Source organism: Vidua chalybeata, chromosome 24, assembly GCF_026979565.1.
Source record: "Vidua chalybeata isolate OUT-0048 chromosome 24, bVidCha1 merged haplotype, whole genome shotgun sequence".
NCBI classification, from domain to species: Eukaryota; Metazoa; Chordata; class Aves; order Passeriformes; family Viduidae; genus Vidua; species Vidua chalybeata.
In genome coordinates, this window is record NC_071553.1 from 5,626,473 (window position 1) to 5,643,371 (window position 16,899).

General features: G+C 57.9%; 2 protein-coding genes across 3 annotated transcripts; one reads left to right on the plus strand and one right to left on the minus strand.

Moving 5' to 3' along the window:
• Positions 1-8,383: 8,383 nt before the first annotated feature.
• Positions 8,384-9,551, minus strand: CLPS (colipase). The gene is made up of 3 exons (XM_053964004.1): positions 9,308-9,551; positions 8,724-8,846; positions 8,384-8,644 (listed from the first exon to the last, which is right to left on the minus strand). Exons 1-3 carry the CDS (start codon positions 9,398-9,400, stop codon positions 8,507-8,509), a joined length of 354 nt encoding a protein of 117 aa, XP_053819979.1. The 5' UTR covers positions 9,401-9,551; the 3' UTR covers positions 8,384-8,506.
• Positions 9,552-11,207: 1,656 nt separating this feature from the next.
• LHFPL5 (LHFPL tetraspan subfamily member 5) lies at positions 11,208-15,944 on the plus strand. 2 transcript variants are annotated; one of them, XM_053964003.1, is made up of 5 exons: positions 11,208-11,543; positions 11,625-11,732; positions 14,321-14,557; positions 15,316-15,348; positions 15,605-15,944. In XM_053964003.1, exons 1-4 carry the CDS (start codon positions 11,321-11,323, stop codon positions 15,330-15,332), a joined length of 585 nt encoding a protein of 194 aa, XP_053819978.1. In that variant the 5' UTR covers positions 11,208-11,320; the 3' UTR covers positions 15,333-15,348; positions 15,605-15,944. The 2 variants fall into 2 exon arrangements, with proteins under 2 accessions (XP_053819978.1, XP_053819977.1); XM_053964002.1 differs by having other exon boundaries at positions 11,208-11,732.
• The last annotated feature ends 955 nt before the right edge of the window (positions 15,945-16,899 follow it).

The following is a 16,899-nucleotide window of genomic DNA, read 5'->3' on the forward strand; positions in this document are numbered from 1 at the left end:
GGGAAGGAGCAGGGACAGGGGACAGCGGACAGGGGACAGGGGACAGCCCGGTCCGGGGAGGGAGCAGGGATAGGGGACAGCCCGGTCCGGGCGGGAGCGGGGACAGGGGACAGGGGACAGGGCACAGGGGACGGGGGACAGGGGACAGGGGACAGGGGACAGCCCGGTCCGGGGAGGGAGCAGGGACAGGGGACAGCGGACAGGGGACAGGGAACAGCCCGGCCCCAGCAGGGACAGGGGACAGCCAGGCCCCAGCAAGGACAGGGGACAAGGGACAGGGGACAGCCCGGCCCCGGCAGGGACAGGGGACAGGGGACAAGGGACAGGGGACAGCCCGGCCCCGGGAAGTGCCCCGCGGTGTTTGACCCCGCGCGGTGCCCCGGGCCGTCAGCTCCATGCAGCGCTGCGGGAGCACCGCCGGCACACGCAGCGCTCCTCAGCCCCCGGGCTGTCCCCAGCCCCGCGGCTTCATGCGACCCCCTCAAGGACACCCCAGCCCCCGAGGTGCCCCCGAGGTGCCTTCGTTCCCCCCCAACTCCCCAGTCCCTCCCAGCTCCTCCGGGAGTTACAGGAAACACCGCGCTGAAGAGTGAAAAATTGCCTCATAGCTGGGGACAGAGATGTGGGTTTGGCGGACACAGCGGCTGCTGGAACACGCAGAAATGTTCCAGTTCGGGATGGAGGAAATAAGATTTTTGTCAAGAGCTGCCTCAAGAATACACCCCCCCGAGATTAGAAATCAGTGATTTTGTGATTAAACACCTCATTGCTGCTCATCGCTGCAGCGCCTGAGCCAATAGGGGCAAAAAAAAAAAAAAAAAAAAATTTGGGGGCAGATTTAAACTGGGACATCTCTGAGAGTTTTTATAAAGTGGTCATTTTTTACCAGGTTTGTGTTGTAATGAGTGCCTGCAGCTCCCAACCCGCACCCTCATTCCCACAGGTTGATCCATAAAACCTTCAGGGCCAGGCTGGAGGCAGCACTGCGTTGGTGGGTGCCTTCTCACAGGTCTGCTCTATATGCTGAGTTTGATTTCCCCAGCTGTAATTTAGACACTGGTGTTACTCATCGGAAATACAGAGTGAAAATTAAAGCTCACTTTAGAAAAGGGGAAAAAAAAAATTGTTTTCATGGCATTTAATTTTTCCCCCCTCTAAAATAACCCTGGTGAATCTTGCATCTGGTTTCAAACATTTCCCTCCCGGCTTTAAATTTCCAAGAGCTTTAAATATTCATTTACAAAACAAAATTAAAATATTGTGGGTTTGCAATACCAGGAAAACCCACAGCATGATTCCATCAGGCCCTTGAGATAACACCAAAACCCTGAAAAACCACATGGGACCAATGGCAGCAATGAGGGGGTTCAGCCTGGTTTGTCCTTGTACTACAAAAATAGTAATTATTTTTGTTTGCATAGAACCCCCCCGCCCAAAAAAAAAAAATGGGAATAAAGTATCAGAGTTGTTTTTTTATAAAATAAAAGACATCTTCCAAATCACTGCTATGCCAGTGCCAGACCCCTCAGCTCACTCTGCTTTCTTGGGGGGGAGATGTCCTAAACTCTCCACTCTGGGGTCTGCCCCGTTCACCCCCATCCCTGTAACACAACCTGGAGGAAATCTGTTCCATAAATAATCCTGTTTGGCTTTGTGACGCCTGCCAGGGGTACTGCTTGTTCCCCCTCGCCCTCCAGCTGGCCACACATGTCCTGCCCCAGCCCTGAGCCCAGCTCTGAAAGGACAGGGAGTCTTGGGGAAAGTCTGGAAGCAGGGAGCAAAGCCAAGGAACCTTCCCTGCTGGCTCCCGAGCACCTCGTGTGAGGTGAGAGCAGCCTTCCTGAAAGGGAGAGAAAAAAAAATAAATTAAAATAAAGCAGGGGATATTTTTATTCATCCTTGTCTTCTGCTAAAAATAACCAGCGTTAATCTGCCTGGGGAGCGTGGGGAGGAGAGGAGTCCCTCCACCTCGGCTGCACAGTGCAGAGTCACATCAGTGAATCTCTTGAGAGCAGAGGAAGTGGGTTTTCTCTTTTCTCTTGGTTTCCTTTCGCGTGTGGCAGCACAAAGCGATGGTCCCGGGGGCAGGGATCCTCCCTTTCCCGGGGGGATCAAACCCATCCTTCCCCCCGGAACCCAGACCACCATTGTCCATTTTGGGGGTCAAAGCAGCTTTTCTTTGCAGCCTGACGACGCCGCGGCTTCTCCCACCCGCAGCCCGTGGCGTGTGCGCCCCTCGGAGGGCCCCGTTTGCCGCTGGCACCGGGGGTGCAGCGTGGCAGGAGCCGGTGCCGTGGTCGTGGGAAGCTGTGTGTTTACGGGAGGTGCAGCCAGGGGTTGCACAACAGGCGGCAGAGAGCAGGAGAACACCGTGTCCTTGCCACTGGCTGTAGGTGCAGCGGAGCTCCCAGCAGGAATGGACGGACGTGGGGACGCGGGGGGATGGGGCAGGAGGGCGAGACCACTCGCTTGGCATGAGGACTGTCGACCCCGGGGGTGCAGAGCAGCTGGGAAGCCGCTTTCTGTATGAAACTCCCCCCCCCCAGATCTCCCTGCGGGAAGGCCGCTGGGTGCGGAATGATCGGCCAGACCCAGCCTGGGGCAGTCCCTGTGATCCCTCCCGAGGCTGCGGCAGCCTCCCCCTCTCTGCCTGGACCCACGGCTCCCCACATGACTTTTTAACAGCCGAGGGGCCAACACATCCCCCTCACACGTGGGGACCCCCAGAGAAGTCCCTGCTCTGTCACAGGCCTGATCCTGCCCTACCCTGCAGTGTGGCCAGAGCCGGATCTTTCCAGGTGCATTTCCAGCCCATAAATTACCAAATTGTGGCCCAAAATCCTGGCCCTTGTTGCAAAAAGCCCCCAAGCCAGCAGACAGGGGCACCTCCCTCCAGAGGCTTCACTGATCCTAGATCCATCCCTGAGTTCCCATCTTCCTCACGGCCCTTCCTTCCAGACAGCGGGGACAGCTTTTGCCAGATGAAAGGACACAAATATTTTCCCAGATTATTTCCCTCCTGAGGAAATGGGGGAAATCGCTGCCTTCCCCGGCTGGCAACGAGCAGCAGAGAGATGGACAGAGCCCAGAGCTCCCCCAGCCCTGCCGGAGATCCAGCCCCACACGAGTAAGGGCAGGATGCAGCGGCGGGGCCGGAGCAGGGAGGATAAATAAAGTCCGGCTTTGCCGTCCTGGCTTGTGGCCACTTCTAACACAAAGTACATTCCGGTCTGGACGTAACGAGCTGTACCAGCCTCCGCCGGGGAGGGCGGATGGCTGGGGGTGGCTGGGGCTCCCGCCCCGGCCGGGCTGTCAGGGTGGGGGTGCGAGCCGGCACCTCTGCCCGGGGGTGGGCGCAGGGGTGACGGGGGCATCAATCCCCCCCGAGGACGCTCAGCTGTGCGGAGGCTGTGCCCTGCCATGGAGATGCTCCTGCCAGACGGATCTGAGCCCCAAGAACTCCTGGAGATCGCCCTCAGGTGCCCCAGTGCTCGCGGGGCGTCCGGAGAGCCGCGGGTTGGGGGCGCAGCCGGCCGGGCTGGGCGCAGAGCGTGACTCGGGCCAGCGCTACGGCTGCGCCCCACGAAGCCCCGCCGGCAGCTCCCGGAGCTTCGGACCCGGTCTCAGCCTCTCCACGCCGGGAGCCGCAGCCCGGGAGCCCGGAGGAGCCGCCGGGGCCGGACCGGGCCGTGCCCCTGCCGGGAGCTGCACCGGGCGGGCGCGGTGCCAGGCGCCCGGCGTGGGGACGCGATGTACCGGCCGCGGGAGCGCCGGGAACAGCCTGACTCAGCGCCGGGCCGGCGGGGGGGCACCCGGCCAGGGCCACCCGGGGCCCGGCCAGCGGCTGGGCTCGCCCGGGGCTGCTGGCTGGTGGGGTCCGGTGTGGCCCCCCCAGCACCACCTCCCGGCACCCCCCCCCCCCGGCAACCACCAGTAACCCCCCGGCATCTCCCCCAGCATCCCCCCAGTGTTCTCCCCAGCACCTCCCAGGACCCCCCCCCCTTCATCCCTTTCAATATCCCCCCTAATATCCCACCCCAGTATCCCCCCAGCACCTCCCAGGACCCCCCCCTTCATCCCTTTCAATATCCCCCCTAATATCCCACCCCAGTATCCCCCAGCATCCCCCCAGCACCTCCCAGGATCCCCTGTAATCCCTTTCAATATCCCCCCTAATATCCCACCCCAGTATCCCACCCCAGCATCCCCCCAGTATCCCCCCAGCACCTCCCAGGATCCCCTGTAATCCCATTCAATATCCCCCCTAATATCCCACCCCAGTATCCCCCCCCCCCGCTCCCCCCATGTCCCCCCCGACATCCCTGCCAATATCTCCCCCCCCATCGCCCCGGTCTCAACCCCTGCATGCCCCCAGCATCACCCCCAGCACCCTTTCAGCACCCCCAGAGTGAATCCCCATCAATGTCATGGAGGTATCCCCCAGAACCCTCCCCTCCTCACCCCCGGTCTGCTCCCCCAGCACGGCTCGCCAGCATTTCAGGGAATTTAAGGCTAAAAACACCCACTGAGGGGGAACCCAGCTGCAGGGAGCACTTCCCCCCAAGGTGGCTGTTGCAAAGCACCCAGCCTCGAGCTCTCCCCGGACTGGTGCAGCCCAACATCCCCTCCTTGCCCTCCCCCCTCCCTGCCGTGCACTGCTTCCAGCAGCACAAATTATTCAGGACGAGGATTTTTTCCACTTGTGCCCTGGTGGACAGCATCGGGGGGGGGCTTGTGGAGGTGTGTGGGTGCCTGGATGTCCTCCCAGGGCCACTTCTGCATCCCCATGTCCCACTTGCAAACTCCACTACTGCCCTGAGCTGGGCAGTGCTCAGCTCTCGGCAGCTCTGGGGGGACAGCTTGAAGGGACCCCACTTCCAGCCCCAAGGCCAACCCTGAGGATGGAGGAAAGACTGAGATCCTCATGCCAGGTTTGGGAGCCCCTGGGGCTGATACTTGCCTCGGATAGGTCCCTGTCCTTCAGTCTTCCCCTCTTCCAGCTTCCTGAGAAAAAAATCAGAGTGGGAAAACAGGAGCATGTCTGGCATTGTTCCCTCTGTCACAGGCAAAGGCAAAGCCAAAGCAGCCGAGAAAAATCATCAACAACTGGTTTTGGCAAGAAGAGGCAAACCAGAGCTTTCCATGAATTTTTTTTTTTCCTTTTTGCTAGAAAGGTTGCTTTTCTTCCAGAGAGAGCTTGAAGGATGGCCTCTCGCCAGCTTCATCCCAAAGTCATCTCCCTGGGACAGTGAAAACCTGGCCCAGATTTGGGAAAACCCTAAGTCACAGGATCAGGCCCCCACATCCCTGGGGTCTGCACCCTTTTGTGCCTCATGACTTGGAGCTGCCATGGAGGCACAGCTTAAGGAGGTGGGGGCAGACTGGGGCATCTCCCCGAGGATTTGAGATTCCCCAAATCCCTGGTGCTGCCTGGGGTGTCCCACACCCTGCAAGGATGTTTCATCCCTCTGGATCCTGCTGTAGCCAAGGGACATCCTGTGAGGGGCTACTGCCCCCCACCCCGGGCTGCCCCAGCCCTGTCCTGAGCAGCACCGGGGGTAAAGGCTTATGGGGGGAACAAACCCCAGAGCCAACAGCAGGCAGGGAGCCCCAGGTGCCTCTGTGCACCCCCAAACACCTCTGTGCACTCTCAGATGGCTCTGGGCAACCCCTCAGGCACAAGCAGCCCAGGAGTGCCCCACAGCAGCCCCTGTGCCCCCCAGCCCAAAGCCCAGGAGCGCCTCTGACCCTGCTGCAGGACCACCATCGTCACCCCAGGCTGCAGCAAACTGGGGCGTGCAGTGTGTGGGGGGCATGGAGTTAATTAGGCTGTGCCTGGGGTCTTCCCCTGCTGAAATCACTGCCCTGAGCTGGAGCTGCAGGGCTGCTGCCCGTCCTTTCCACCATGGGGGCCTGGAGCTGCTCAGCGCCCCCCAAAAACACATTCCCCCCATCCCGGGGCTGGGGCTGGCAGCCTCTCTGCCCCCAGGGTGAGGGCTGCACCAGCAAACACCCAGAGACACACACACACTTTTTCCTTGGAGTGCTTTGCAAGGCTGGGAGTGGGGTGACTTTTCTGGGGGTGTCTGCAAAGTTGGGCATTGGGTGGGCACCCCACCGGAGCTGCAGCGAGTTGGGGGTGCAGGGACGCCCTGGAAGGGGCAGAGAGGGAGTTTCAGTGCATCTGCGCAGAAATTAAAAAGAAATCGAGAAGGAGAAAAAGAAGAAGAGGGAAAGGCGATGTTTGGGGGCAAAAAAAAGGGTTAAAGCAGTGCAGAGGAGGAGAGGTGAAGGCCGAGGGCTGGCGGAAGGGGGGGAGTGGCGGGGAGAGGTTGGGGAGCGGAGCTGGGCTGGGTGAGAACATCCTGTACCCTCGGGTGACAGCGGGCGGGGGGGTGAGGGGGCACTGGGGCGGGGGCATGTGCCACACGCCTCCCTGGGAAGTGGGGCACCCCTCGGGTGACCCGGAGGGCACAGTGGGGACAATCCTGCTGATGGGGTGAGGCTGGGGAGGGTCTCGGGCTGCCCTCGGCCCCAGCGTCCCTTCGGTCTCATGTTCCCCGCTGCTTTTTGACCAAGCAGGGAGAGCCCCGTGCAGGGCAGCGGAGGAGGAAGGGGCACCCCAATCCTTGTACCCCTCCTTCCCCCGTCCCCCAGCTCTCCCCACAGGGAAGCAAAGCTCGCTGCAGCAAAGCCCTCCTGCACAAGGATGCCCGGCCCACACCGCGCTTTGCGGCTGAGGCTGCCCCCTCCCTGCCGGGGGTCCCCCCTGTCCCCAGGGCTGGCAGCACCCCACACGCGCCAGGGGCCCCTTCCTGTGTTTGTTAAGACGCCGTGACTCAGGCGTCTGGTTTTCGGTTTAAGCCAATATTTACCAGCCGAGAGCTGCCAAAACAAAGCTGCGGCTTCACCAGCAAATATAGGGCTGAGATGGGGCGGGGGGGGGGGGGGGAGGGGGATTTGTGCGACCCCCACCTCAGCACAGCCACTCCCTTCCCACCTTTCTGGTGCCCCCATCGTCCTCCTGCCAGCGTAGGGACACCACAGAAATGGGGACACCACAAACCCCCCCATCAAGCACACCAGAGGTTAGCCCCAAACATCACTGCCCGTCCTTCCCGGGGGACCCCACTGCAGGACCCGAGGAGTGTCAGAGCTGGGGGCATTGCAGGGACCCCCAAGGCTGCGCTGTCCCTGGGCTGGGGGGTCCCTGCCGGGCTGGGGTCCCCGGGCCGTGGGCACGGTGCCGCTGCCCTCTGCCGGTCCCGGCGCGGCCGGGGCTGGGCGTCGCTCACATCCTGCCCCTGCCAAGAACACAAAGCCCCGGCCGGGGCCGGCCCTGGGCAGGCAGGGCTCCCCGCATCCCAGGAAATGCCAGCCTCTCCGGGGTGCTCCCGCTGGTGTGGAACAGCTGCTGGGGACCCCGCACGGATGAGGAGTCCAGGGAGAGACCCTGTGTCCCGTGTCCCCTCCCCTCGCTCTGCCTGGGGCTGGCTGCTGCAGGAGAGGGGCTGCTGTCCCCGTCCCTGTGCCCAGCTCCCCCTTACCCCACACCTCATCCTGCACCAGTGAGGACATTGATCTGGTGGCCTCTTGCCAGGACCACCACGACAGTGAGAACAAGACCCTCCAGATTTTGACCACCTGCCACAAGCTTAAAACTAAAACCCAGCTCAGAATTTTCTCCTCTAGCAGCCCCTCTGAGCCTGACTGGCAGGGGCCAGCAGGTCCCTGTATTGCCCCCCATGTTCCCCTTCAACAATGGGGACTCCCCCAAGCTGTGCCACCCTCCCAGCTGTGTCCCTGGTGTTTCTGCAGGTGCAGATCCTCAAGCTGCCAGTCACCCTTGTCCTGAAAAAAAAGTTTCCTGCAGCACCTCCTCAGCTGCCCCCAGGCTTTGTGGCCTCCCCATCTGGTGCAGAGCCCTCGGGGCAGTGGGGAGTGGTGCTGTGGGTGCCTGGTTCTTGTGATCCCCAGGGACAGAAAAACATGGGGTGAAGTCTGCATTGGAGAAGCCAAGAACACCCTCTCTGATGATGCCCTCATCTCCTGCTGCTTCCACAGCTCTGCCAGACAGGTGCCTCCTCTTCCTCACCTGGCTCTGGTACGTCTGTGCCACAGCAGGAAATAAACCAAGGCAAGCACAACCCAAGCAGCTCCCTCAGCTCCTGGGGCTGCTGCATCTTCCCCTTCCTCCATCCCCTTTTTAAAACTCCCCTTGAGCAGAGCTCAGCCCACGGCTGCTGCTGGCCTGGCCCAGATTGTTGTATGATTGCACACACATACAGGCAAAGCCATCATGTCCAGGTGGCTTCTTCCAGCACCGTCTGGCCCTGCTGTCCCTGTCCCGGGCCAGGCACCTGGCTTGAGTGAAAACGCCACCTTGAAGCTTGGCAGAAGCTGGTCTTAATTCAAATTCTCCCACAACCAGCCCCAGGAATGCCTGGAGAGGAGGAAATACAGGGCGGCAGGGGCAGCATAGAGGGGCACAGGGGGAGCTCTTTCTTCACCACTGGCTGTAGGAGTCGTGGGGGTCCCTGCAGACACCGAAGTTGCTGTTGGTGATGGAGCCCACGATGGTTTTATTGGCGTCACAGGTCAAGCCTCTCTCGCAGGGACACTTGTAGTAGACCCCATAGATGCTCTGCAGGGAGCAAGGACTCAGTGCAGCGGGGGGAACATGCCCCATCCCTGCCCAGCCCTGGGAGCAGGGAAGCACCTACCTTTGGAGAGCACTCCTGGGACTCAGCTGCCTTCGGAGCACATCGGGCCAGGCTGAGGCCGTTGACCCGGTGGCAGCAGCCGCTCTTGCACTGGGCACTCTGCAGGCACAGCTCCCCAGTATCCTGCAGCACAAGGCAGGGCCTGAGCACCAGGTCCCCTTTAATCTCACCCTAGCTGTGAGCCCACGGGGTTTGGGTGGGTGTTGAACACCAGCTCTGCCTTTCGGCTGAGGCTCAGCACCACTGCCATCATGCCCCAACCTCCCACTCTGCAGCATTTCCTCAGTCTGGCCCAAAATACCACCCACCAAAGTGTGTTTTGCAGGACTCACAGGAGGGCTGAGACACCACAGGGAAAGCATTTCCCTTCCCCAGGCCCTGTGAACCATCCAGGGTGGGGGTCTTGGCTGGCTCAAGCAGCTGAGAGCTGTCTGATACACTTTCTGCATTCCCTATCCCTTTATAGAGCTGATTTCCCAGGCTCCAAGTTCCCTCACAACACCAGAAAACCCAGCAGACACCTCCAACCCTCCGTGCAGCGGTGGGAGCATCCTGTGCCAAGCACAGGGCTGGTCTCCCCTTACCAGGTTGAAGATGAGCCCTCGCTCGTGCTGCGCCAGCAGGGCTGGGGCCAGGAGCAGCAGGGCCAGCAGGCAGGCAGGCAGCACCTTGGCCATGGTGGGCTTGATGTGGGCTCTGCCACGGGGCCAGCAGGTGTTTTATAGCCCCTGTCTCCATCAGCTGACGTGGCTGCTCCTATCACACCTCAGCTCGTGGCACTGGGGCACTGCTGCACTGCCCAGGGCACGGACCCAGCGATGCCTGGGCAGCCAGGGCTACCAGGTCCTGTTCCCATGTGACTGTCCCCACTGGCCATGTCAACCTGCCCTTAGTAGCTCCTTTGGCCACAGGGAACACAAAATAATGGCACTTCTGTGCTTCTTCTTCCTCCTCTGCTTCCCACAGTGGGCTGTGGAGCTGGAGCTCTCTGGAATGCCCTCCTTGCTGGGTGCTGCTGATGCTTCACGGGCACGGTGAGGGCTGGTTGCCATGGCAGGAGCTCTGCTCCACGGGAAAGCCACCAGATCCTCCATCTCTCAAATGGAATCGTGGACACCAAGAAACCTGCTGGAGAAAGTTCATATTGTGCAAGACAGCACAACCCCCTGCAAGGATCCAGAGCCCACCAAGGTCCCCAGCCCAAGGGCCAGCACTTCAGCCCGCCCTGCCAAATATTTGCTCTGTCTTTCAGTGTTTGGGGGGGTGGGGCTGATGAAAGGAAAACAGCCCTGGGAACGACACAGATTTTCATGCCCACGGTGGCTTGGCTGTTCTTGGACATGATTAATGGCCACATAGCCCTGGCCTTTGACAGCCACAGGAGTGATGCTGAGGCTGGCACTGGCTGCAGGGTGACTGTCACACTGCCACGTGGCCCCGGTCCCCACGAGAGGAGCTGAGCCTGTGTGGTCACTCAGGATGATGCAGGGCAGATGTGGCTCCTGGAGAGAGGTGCCAAGGTGGCTACAAGTGCCTGCAGCCCTCTGGGCCTGCCCATGCTCCTCTGGCAGCAGGACATGGGGTCTGGGCAGAGACCTGGCCTTGCCCAGGTGCTGGCTGACACCCCAGTGTGTCCTGCTAGCAGGATGAGCCATCTCCCTTCCTGCAGTGGAGCTGTGGGGATGTGCCCTCCCTGCCTGCAGCCCCCCACCCCAGTGATGCAGCAGCCTTTGTGCTCCCTACCAGTGCAGGAAGACCCTGGTGACACGGGCTGGGAGGGCAGAGGGGAGCAGCCGACAGAATTTGGGACACATCACAGGGCACGCAGCAGAGCCCGGTGACATCCTGGGGGTCACGGCACAGCCCCTGGCACATTCTGGGGCACACGCTGGAGGTCAAGACACATCCCGGGTCTCATCCCAAGACGCATCCCGGGGCATGTGGCACATGCTGGGACACACCCAGGGGTGCACGGTGCAGCCCAGGCACATCCTCACACACATCCCGGGTGTGCAGGGCACAGCCCGGGGCGTTACTGGGGGCACAGCGTGGGGACAGAGTGCCCCCCTGAGCGCATTGTAGGGCACAGGGGCACTCCGGGGCACAGCCCAGGGGCACAGGGTGCACCCCAGGACACACCACGGGGTGCACCAGGGGATAGTTGGGTTATCCCAGGGTGCATCTTAGGGCGCACGAAGGAGGCGAAGGGTGCATCCCGAGAGAGCATCCCAGGCACGCAGGGCGCATCCCCGGGGCTCCTCCAGGGAGCATCCCGGGAGCGCATCCCGAAAGGCACCGCCCGCCTCCTCCCGAGTCCCCCCCGGCTGCGGGAGCGGGGTCGCTCCGGCTCCTCCCGAGTCCCCCCCGGCTGCGGGAGCGGGGTCGCTCCGGCTCCTCCCGAGTCCCCCCCGGCTCGGCGGGGGTGGGAGGAGGTCTCGCCGCCGCCCCCCGGGGCGGTCCCGCCGCTGCCGGAGCCTCCCGCCGCCCCCGCTGCCGCCGGGCGGGGCCGGAGCGGGCGCCCCGGGGCCAGGGCCGGAGCGGGGCCGGAGCGGGGCCGGAGCGGGGCCGGGACCGCTGCCCGGACCGCTGCCCCCGCCATGTCCAAGCTGCTGCCGGCGCAGGAGGCGGCCCGGATCTACCACACCAACTATGTGCGGAATGCGCGGGCCATGGGGGTGCTCTGGGCCCTCTTCACGCTCTGCTTCTCCATCCTGATGGTGGTGACCTTCATCCAGCCCTACTGGATCGGCGACAGCATCGACACGCCGCAGGCCGGCTACTTCGGCCTCTTCTCCTACTGCATCGGCAACGCGCTCACCGGTGAGCTCATCTGCAAGGGCAGCCCCCTGGACTTCGGCACCATCCCCTCCAGTGCCTTCAAAACTGCCATGTTCTTCGTAGGCATCTCCACCTTCCTCATCATCGGCACCATCCTCTGCTTCAGCCTCTTCTTCTTCTGCAACGCGGCCACCGTCTACAAAGTGTGTGCCTGGATGCAGCTGGCGGCGGGTGAGCGGGGCTGGGGAGATGCGCGGGGAGCGGGGGGATGCCATGGGCCGACCCTTTTCCCTTTCTGCCCTCGATTCTGCTGGGGATGGGGGTTTGGCCAGTTAAGAGACCCCAGTGTCACCTCCATGCCATTTGCTCCCCCTTACTGGTTACCAGTGGGGAGTTTTTAGTAAAAAACTCCTTCCAGGGCAGTCGAGACACAGCAGACTGGCCGCATGTCGGGTGATGCTTCCCCGGTGCTGCTGCCAAACCTTGCGGCCCCAAACCTTGTGGCTGCCAAAACTTACCTGGGGCAGCTTCTCCCAGCGCCCCTGCTCCTGCTCAGCCGCAGGGAGGCTTCAGGTCGAGAGCACAAAAAAACTCCAGGGCACAGAGCGCTGTCCCGTGTTTGGCATCCCGCAGGAATGAAGCAGGGGGACAGCGATGAATTTTGCTGGCCCTCTGTAGTAACTCCCTGAGCTCGGGGAATAACGCGCGAGGAAGATGAAACACGAGGAGGGGACTGACTGACTGATTTGGTGCCATCGCTCGCATTTTCTCGCTTTGCTGCCCGTCCCCGCGGTTCTCAAGCCTTCCCCATCTCTCCCCCAAGGCACTTGAGACATCTGGTAACCCAACTCCTGCGTTTGCTCGGAGCCTCAGCTGAAAGCCAAGCCAGCGCTTTGCTGCTCCTGAATCATTCATGTGAGCTGACAGCCCGCGGGAGGGGCAGCGGGGTTTCTTCAGCTCCCAGCTAAAGAATCGAGCTCAAGCAAAGATTTAGATAAGAAGCTTGGGGCAGCTCAGCCTCCTGGGGAGCAGGAGCAGAGACAGGCTTTGCTGTGGTAGTTGGGGTTTTTATGTTTTTTGTTGTTGTTCTGGATGGGGGAAGAGAAAATTGTCACAGGCAGTTCTGGCCAGATGGACAGGTACTGCTGCATTTTAGGAATTACTTTAAAAAGTGGGCAGGCTGAGAGAGGATCCATTTCCTGACCTTTGCTCTGAACCAGGGCACAATTTCACAAAAATTATTTCTTTCCCACTTCCCCCATTTCTCTGTTAGTTACAGGGAAGATTTATTCTGTATGCAGTCAACCAACGGCTTTTCCATGAAGAGAAATCCTCTCTGCAGACCAAGGAAGCTGCCTGCTCACCTTGCTGCTGGCTTGTCCCCAAGCCAAGAGAAAAGAAAACATTGGCAAAGGACAAGGCCACTGCCCCAGAAGGGGGTTCTGGTGTACTGAGCATCTGGTGGCAGAGAAGGGACACAGGTGTGGGACAAGGTGCATTTAAGGAGGCTGCAGATGTCCATGAGGGGCAGGGAGAAACATCTGCTTGTCCACCACGGGTTTGTTTCTTGTGTGAGAGGAGTCAGGGACTGCCTCACATCTGCACCAGTTACTTCCAACATAAGAGTGGAGCGTGTGAAGGGCTTTTGTTAATCCTGTCCCAAAACCTTGTATATGAACCCATCCCGAGCCTGGTCATTGTTCTTGTCCAGTAAATACAATTTCTCTGAGCAGGGGAAAAAGGCACTTCTGAGATTTTGGGGCATGAGCTGCCCTTCAGCAACCTGCTGGCACTGGGGATGGTGCAGCTGCCGTGGCAAAGGTGAGGTGCTGGGGACCCCGTGGCCAGGCTGCAGCAGCTCCCAAGGTGTGTGTGAGCTCTGAGAGCAGTCACAGGAGGAGCTGCTGCTGGAACCACCACAGCTGAGCAAGCAGAATTAATCTGCCCACAAAGCTGCTGCTGACAGCAGGTCTACCTTAGCAAACCCTAAGCTGGAATCAGCTGCAAGGCGCTAGGCCGGGGTCTCCCCCTCGTGCAGACTAAACCCGTTCCAGTTTTGTTTGGAGAAGACATTTCCTTGGCGTGACACGGCCAGGGCTCTGTGCAGAGGGAGCAGAGACGTTGCCTGGGCAACGCTGCGACGGGAGATGCTCGTGGGAAGGCAGCACAGCAGATCCTGCTCCTCCCTGCCTGTGCAGCACAGCAGAGCCCAGGGGGATGAGCAACCCCAGTGCCTTTAAGGGACCAGTCTGTAGTACCTGATGTGTTTGCAGCATGATGTTTGCTCCTCCAGCTGCTCTCTGCACTTCGGTATTGATGCCTGGAAAATAGAATACATCTTTCCAGTTGGGGGGAATATAAAAGCAAACCTTTAGTTGAAAGCTTTCAGGTGAACAACATGGTGAAGAGTATATGTGGTATAGTAATTCTTCAATTTTTATAAGGTTAGGAGATTAGTGCACTTATCATACACTGTCCAATCAAAAGGTTAGTTGGTTAGGTAATAATTCCTGGGGTCCTGACCCTCTGGAAGCTGTCCAGAGGTTTCTTTTGTCCCACTTTTGTTATGTCTGGTCCAGATTCTGGTTGGAAAACAGAACATCCTTGAACTTGGTTCTCTTCTTGGAATAAGACTAAACAATATTTAGGAATGTATTTATAAGGTTAGCTTACTGTTCCTAAAGGTAGTAAAGAAAGATAGAAAAAATACTAGAAGCTACAGCAATCTACAAAGCTACGAATTTATATAAAACATAAAAAGCTAAAAATCTTAGGCATCATCATCAGCTCAGGAGCTCAATGTCCCCCTGTCCCTGCAGCTACAGGGCTGATGATCGGCTGCCTGATCTACCCCGACGGCTGGGACTCGAGCGAGGTGAAGCGAATGTGCGGGGACAAAACTGACAAATACACCCTGGGCGCCTGCACCGTGCGCTGGGCCTACATCCTGTGCATCATCGGCATCCTCGACGCCCTCATCCTCTCCTTCCTGGCCTTCGTGCTGGGCAACCGGCAGGACAACCTCCTCCCCTCGGATTTCAAAGTGGAGAACAAAGGTGGGTGTGGTGGGATTGCTCCTGAGCGCTCCTGCACACAGATTCAGCCCCACGGGGTGATGCTTGAGAGGCTGCCCAGAACAGAGGCAGACAGAGTTAAAGGAATAAAGTGGATTTATTAAAAGGCTTTCAAAGGATACACCTTGGGCAGTGCAAGAGCTCGGTCGTGGCTCCACCCAAGATGGACTCAGAGTCACGAGTTCTGACACTTTTATAAGTTCTGGTCCATTTCCACATTGGGGTTCAGTGTCCAATTCCAGCTCCAGGTGATGCAGTCCCATCCTCCCAGGTTGCTCTCCTCCATTTGAGGAGTTTGCACTTTTTGGGGCTGAAGCTGCAGTAGTGTCCTTGGTTCTGGGGCTGGAAAAGGATTGTTGTGTGTGCCTGAGCTGTGAGGAGGACTTGCTGACACTTTATTTGAAGCTCAGGGCTCAATACCAATGCAGTGCAGAATCTGGAAAATATGAAAGCTAAAACTTAAGGCATCAAGGTCACTGCTGTTGCTTGGGTGGATGGTGGGTGGCTTCATCCCTGCCACAGTCACACACTGCTCTGTAGGGATGCAGAGCCAGCAGCAGGCAGAAAATTGATGGAGAACAAGGCAGGAACCCAAATTCACCCAGATTACATTTCCCAGGCCTCTGAGGCTTTCTCCTCATCTTGTTTTAAATGTCTTCCCTTTTGAAAACAAACCTGCAAAACACACTCATCCTTTCAGTTTTACACACTAACTCTGCAATTCTCCTTTTGTTTTACAGAAGAGGGAAATGACTGACAGAGCTGATCACCATGTAAGTGATAACCCACACAGATTCTTAATCTTCCCAGCATCCATGATGTCACTGTTGTATTCTGATTACCAAAGGATTGATACCTGATTTTGGTGCTGGAGTCACATTGGTTTTATTTGTGGCTAAAGAAGAAACAGTCTTTGCTTTGCCTCCCAAAACGGGGAAAGCACAAACCCTTGCCAAATGCAAAATAAAAGCATAAAATTTGAATTTCTACTACTTTTCCCAACAGCTGCCTTACTCTTTCTGTTCCCAGGGACATCCAGAGCTCCTCTTCCATCAGCCCTTTTCTTTGAAGTGACTCTTCTAGGAAGCTTAAACATACCAAATTCTGTGGATTTTCTACAGCTGTTTTCTTCACCCATGGGGCTGCTCTTGGCTCACAGCTCTTGTGGAGCTTATTTGGTGGGAAAAGCCCAAAATGGACATGAGAGTTTTTCTGAGTCCATCAGCAAGAGGGACAAGAGGGCAAGGATGGCAATTTGCTGCTTTTTGGGGGGTTTGTACACCTTCTTTGAAGGAAATTATTTATGAATTAAAAAAAAAAAAAAATACCACCAAAACATCAGTGTTTGGGGTTTTGTGTCTCCTGAGGGCAGAGGAAACCTTCTGCCATATTCCAGGTTGCCCTTTTAGGTGGAAAAATACCATGACAGGCCAATTCCCAGCTGAGCCATGAATCAGTTTTCTGCTCCGGGCAACAATCACCAACCACCACCTCTGGCAAAGGGCACTTTCCTGGGAATAAAAAGAAAACCAAAGAGCAAAACCAGAAAGCAACCAGGCCTGGGACAGCACCTGCAGAGCACAGCAGATGGTGCCAGTCAGCATCAACTCCCTGCACCACCCAATTAATCTGATTAAGCCATCATCTCCCATCCCATCCAACACCCACCCATGGCAGCCCTTGGCACAGCCCATTTCTAGAGAAGACAAAGCAGCTATTACCTGGCCAGAACCCCAAATCAGCCTGCATGATAATTTTCATCTCTACTCGCTGTGAATTGCTGGCTCCTGCAGCACTCAACCCAGTTCAGTTCTAACAAATACCTTTCAGTTTTATGCTTCCCTATAAAAAAGTGGGAAGGTTTCATTGAGACTTTTGGCTAGATAAGACAGCAGAGATATGACATACTTGAAAAAATGTATCTTAGAATGGAAAAATTCCAGCAGAGTTGTCCTATTTTTTACTCTTCTCCCCTTTTTAAAATAGATCACAACACCAGCAACAAAATCTTTACCTATCTCATTCTGGAAATCAAAGCTGAGTGTTCACTAGTGAAGCAAATTCCATCCCTGAGCCCCTGACTCAGAACAGAGTTACAAGGGGAATGTATGAAGACTAGGGCTCCGTTATTAAATAATCTGTTAATCTGTTTATTGCAGGGCTTTCACAAAGGGAAAAAAAAAAAAAGAAAAGACAAAGCACCCAAGTAGAAAGAATAAAAATGTATTTTCCTTCAGGTTTTAGACTGACACAGCAAGTACAAATCCTTTAGTGTGAGCATGTCACAGCAATTTGGAAATGGAACAGACCCCACGTGAACGAGC

What these genes read in the sequence shown, in the direction of transcription:
- CLPS (XM_053964004.1), bottom strand. Translation starts at nt 9,400, where the DNA reads ATGGCCAAGGTGCTGCCTGCCTGCCTGCTGGCCCTGCTGCTCCTGGCC. An exon ending in GAGGGCTCATCTTCAACCTG is followed by an intron (nt 8,847 to 9,307) that starts GTAAGGGGAGAC and finishes CTTGTGCTGCAG; the next exon opens with GATACTGGGGAGCTGTGCCT. An exon ending in CCCAGGAGTGCTCTCCAAAG is followed by an intron (nt 8,645 to 8,723) that starts GTAGGTGCTTCC and finishes TGCTCCCTGCAG; the next exon opens with AGCATCTATGGGGTCTACTA.
- LHFPL5 (XM_053964002.1), top strand. Translation starts at nt 11,321, where the DNA reads ATGTCCAAGCTGCTGCCGGCGCAGGAGGCGGCCCGGATCTACCACACC. An exon ending in CTGGATGCAGCTGGCGGCGG is followed by an intron (nt 11,733 to 14,320) that starts GTGAGCGGGGCT and finishes CTGTCCCTGCAG; the next exon opens with CTACAGGGCTGATGATCGGC.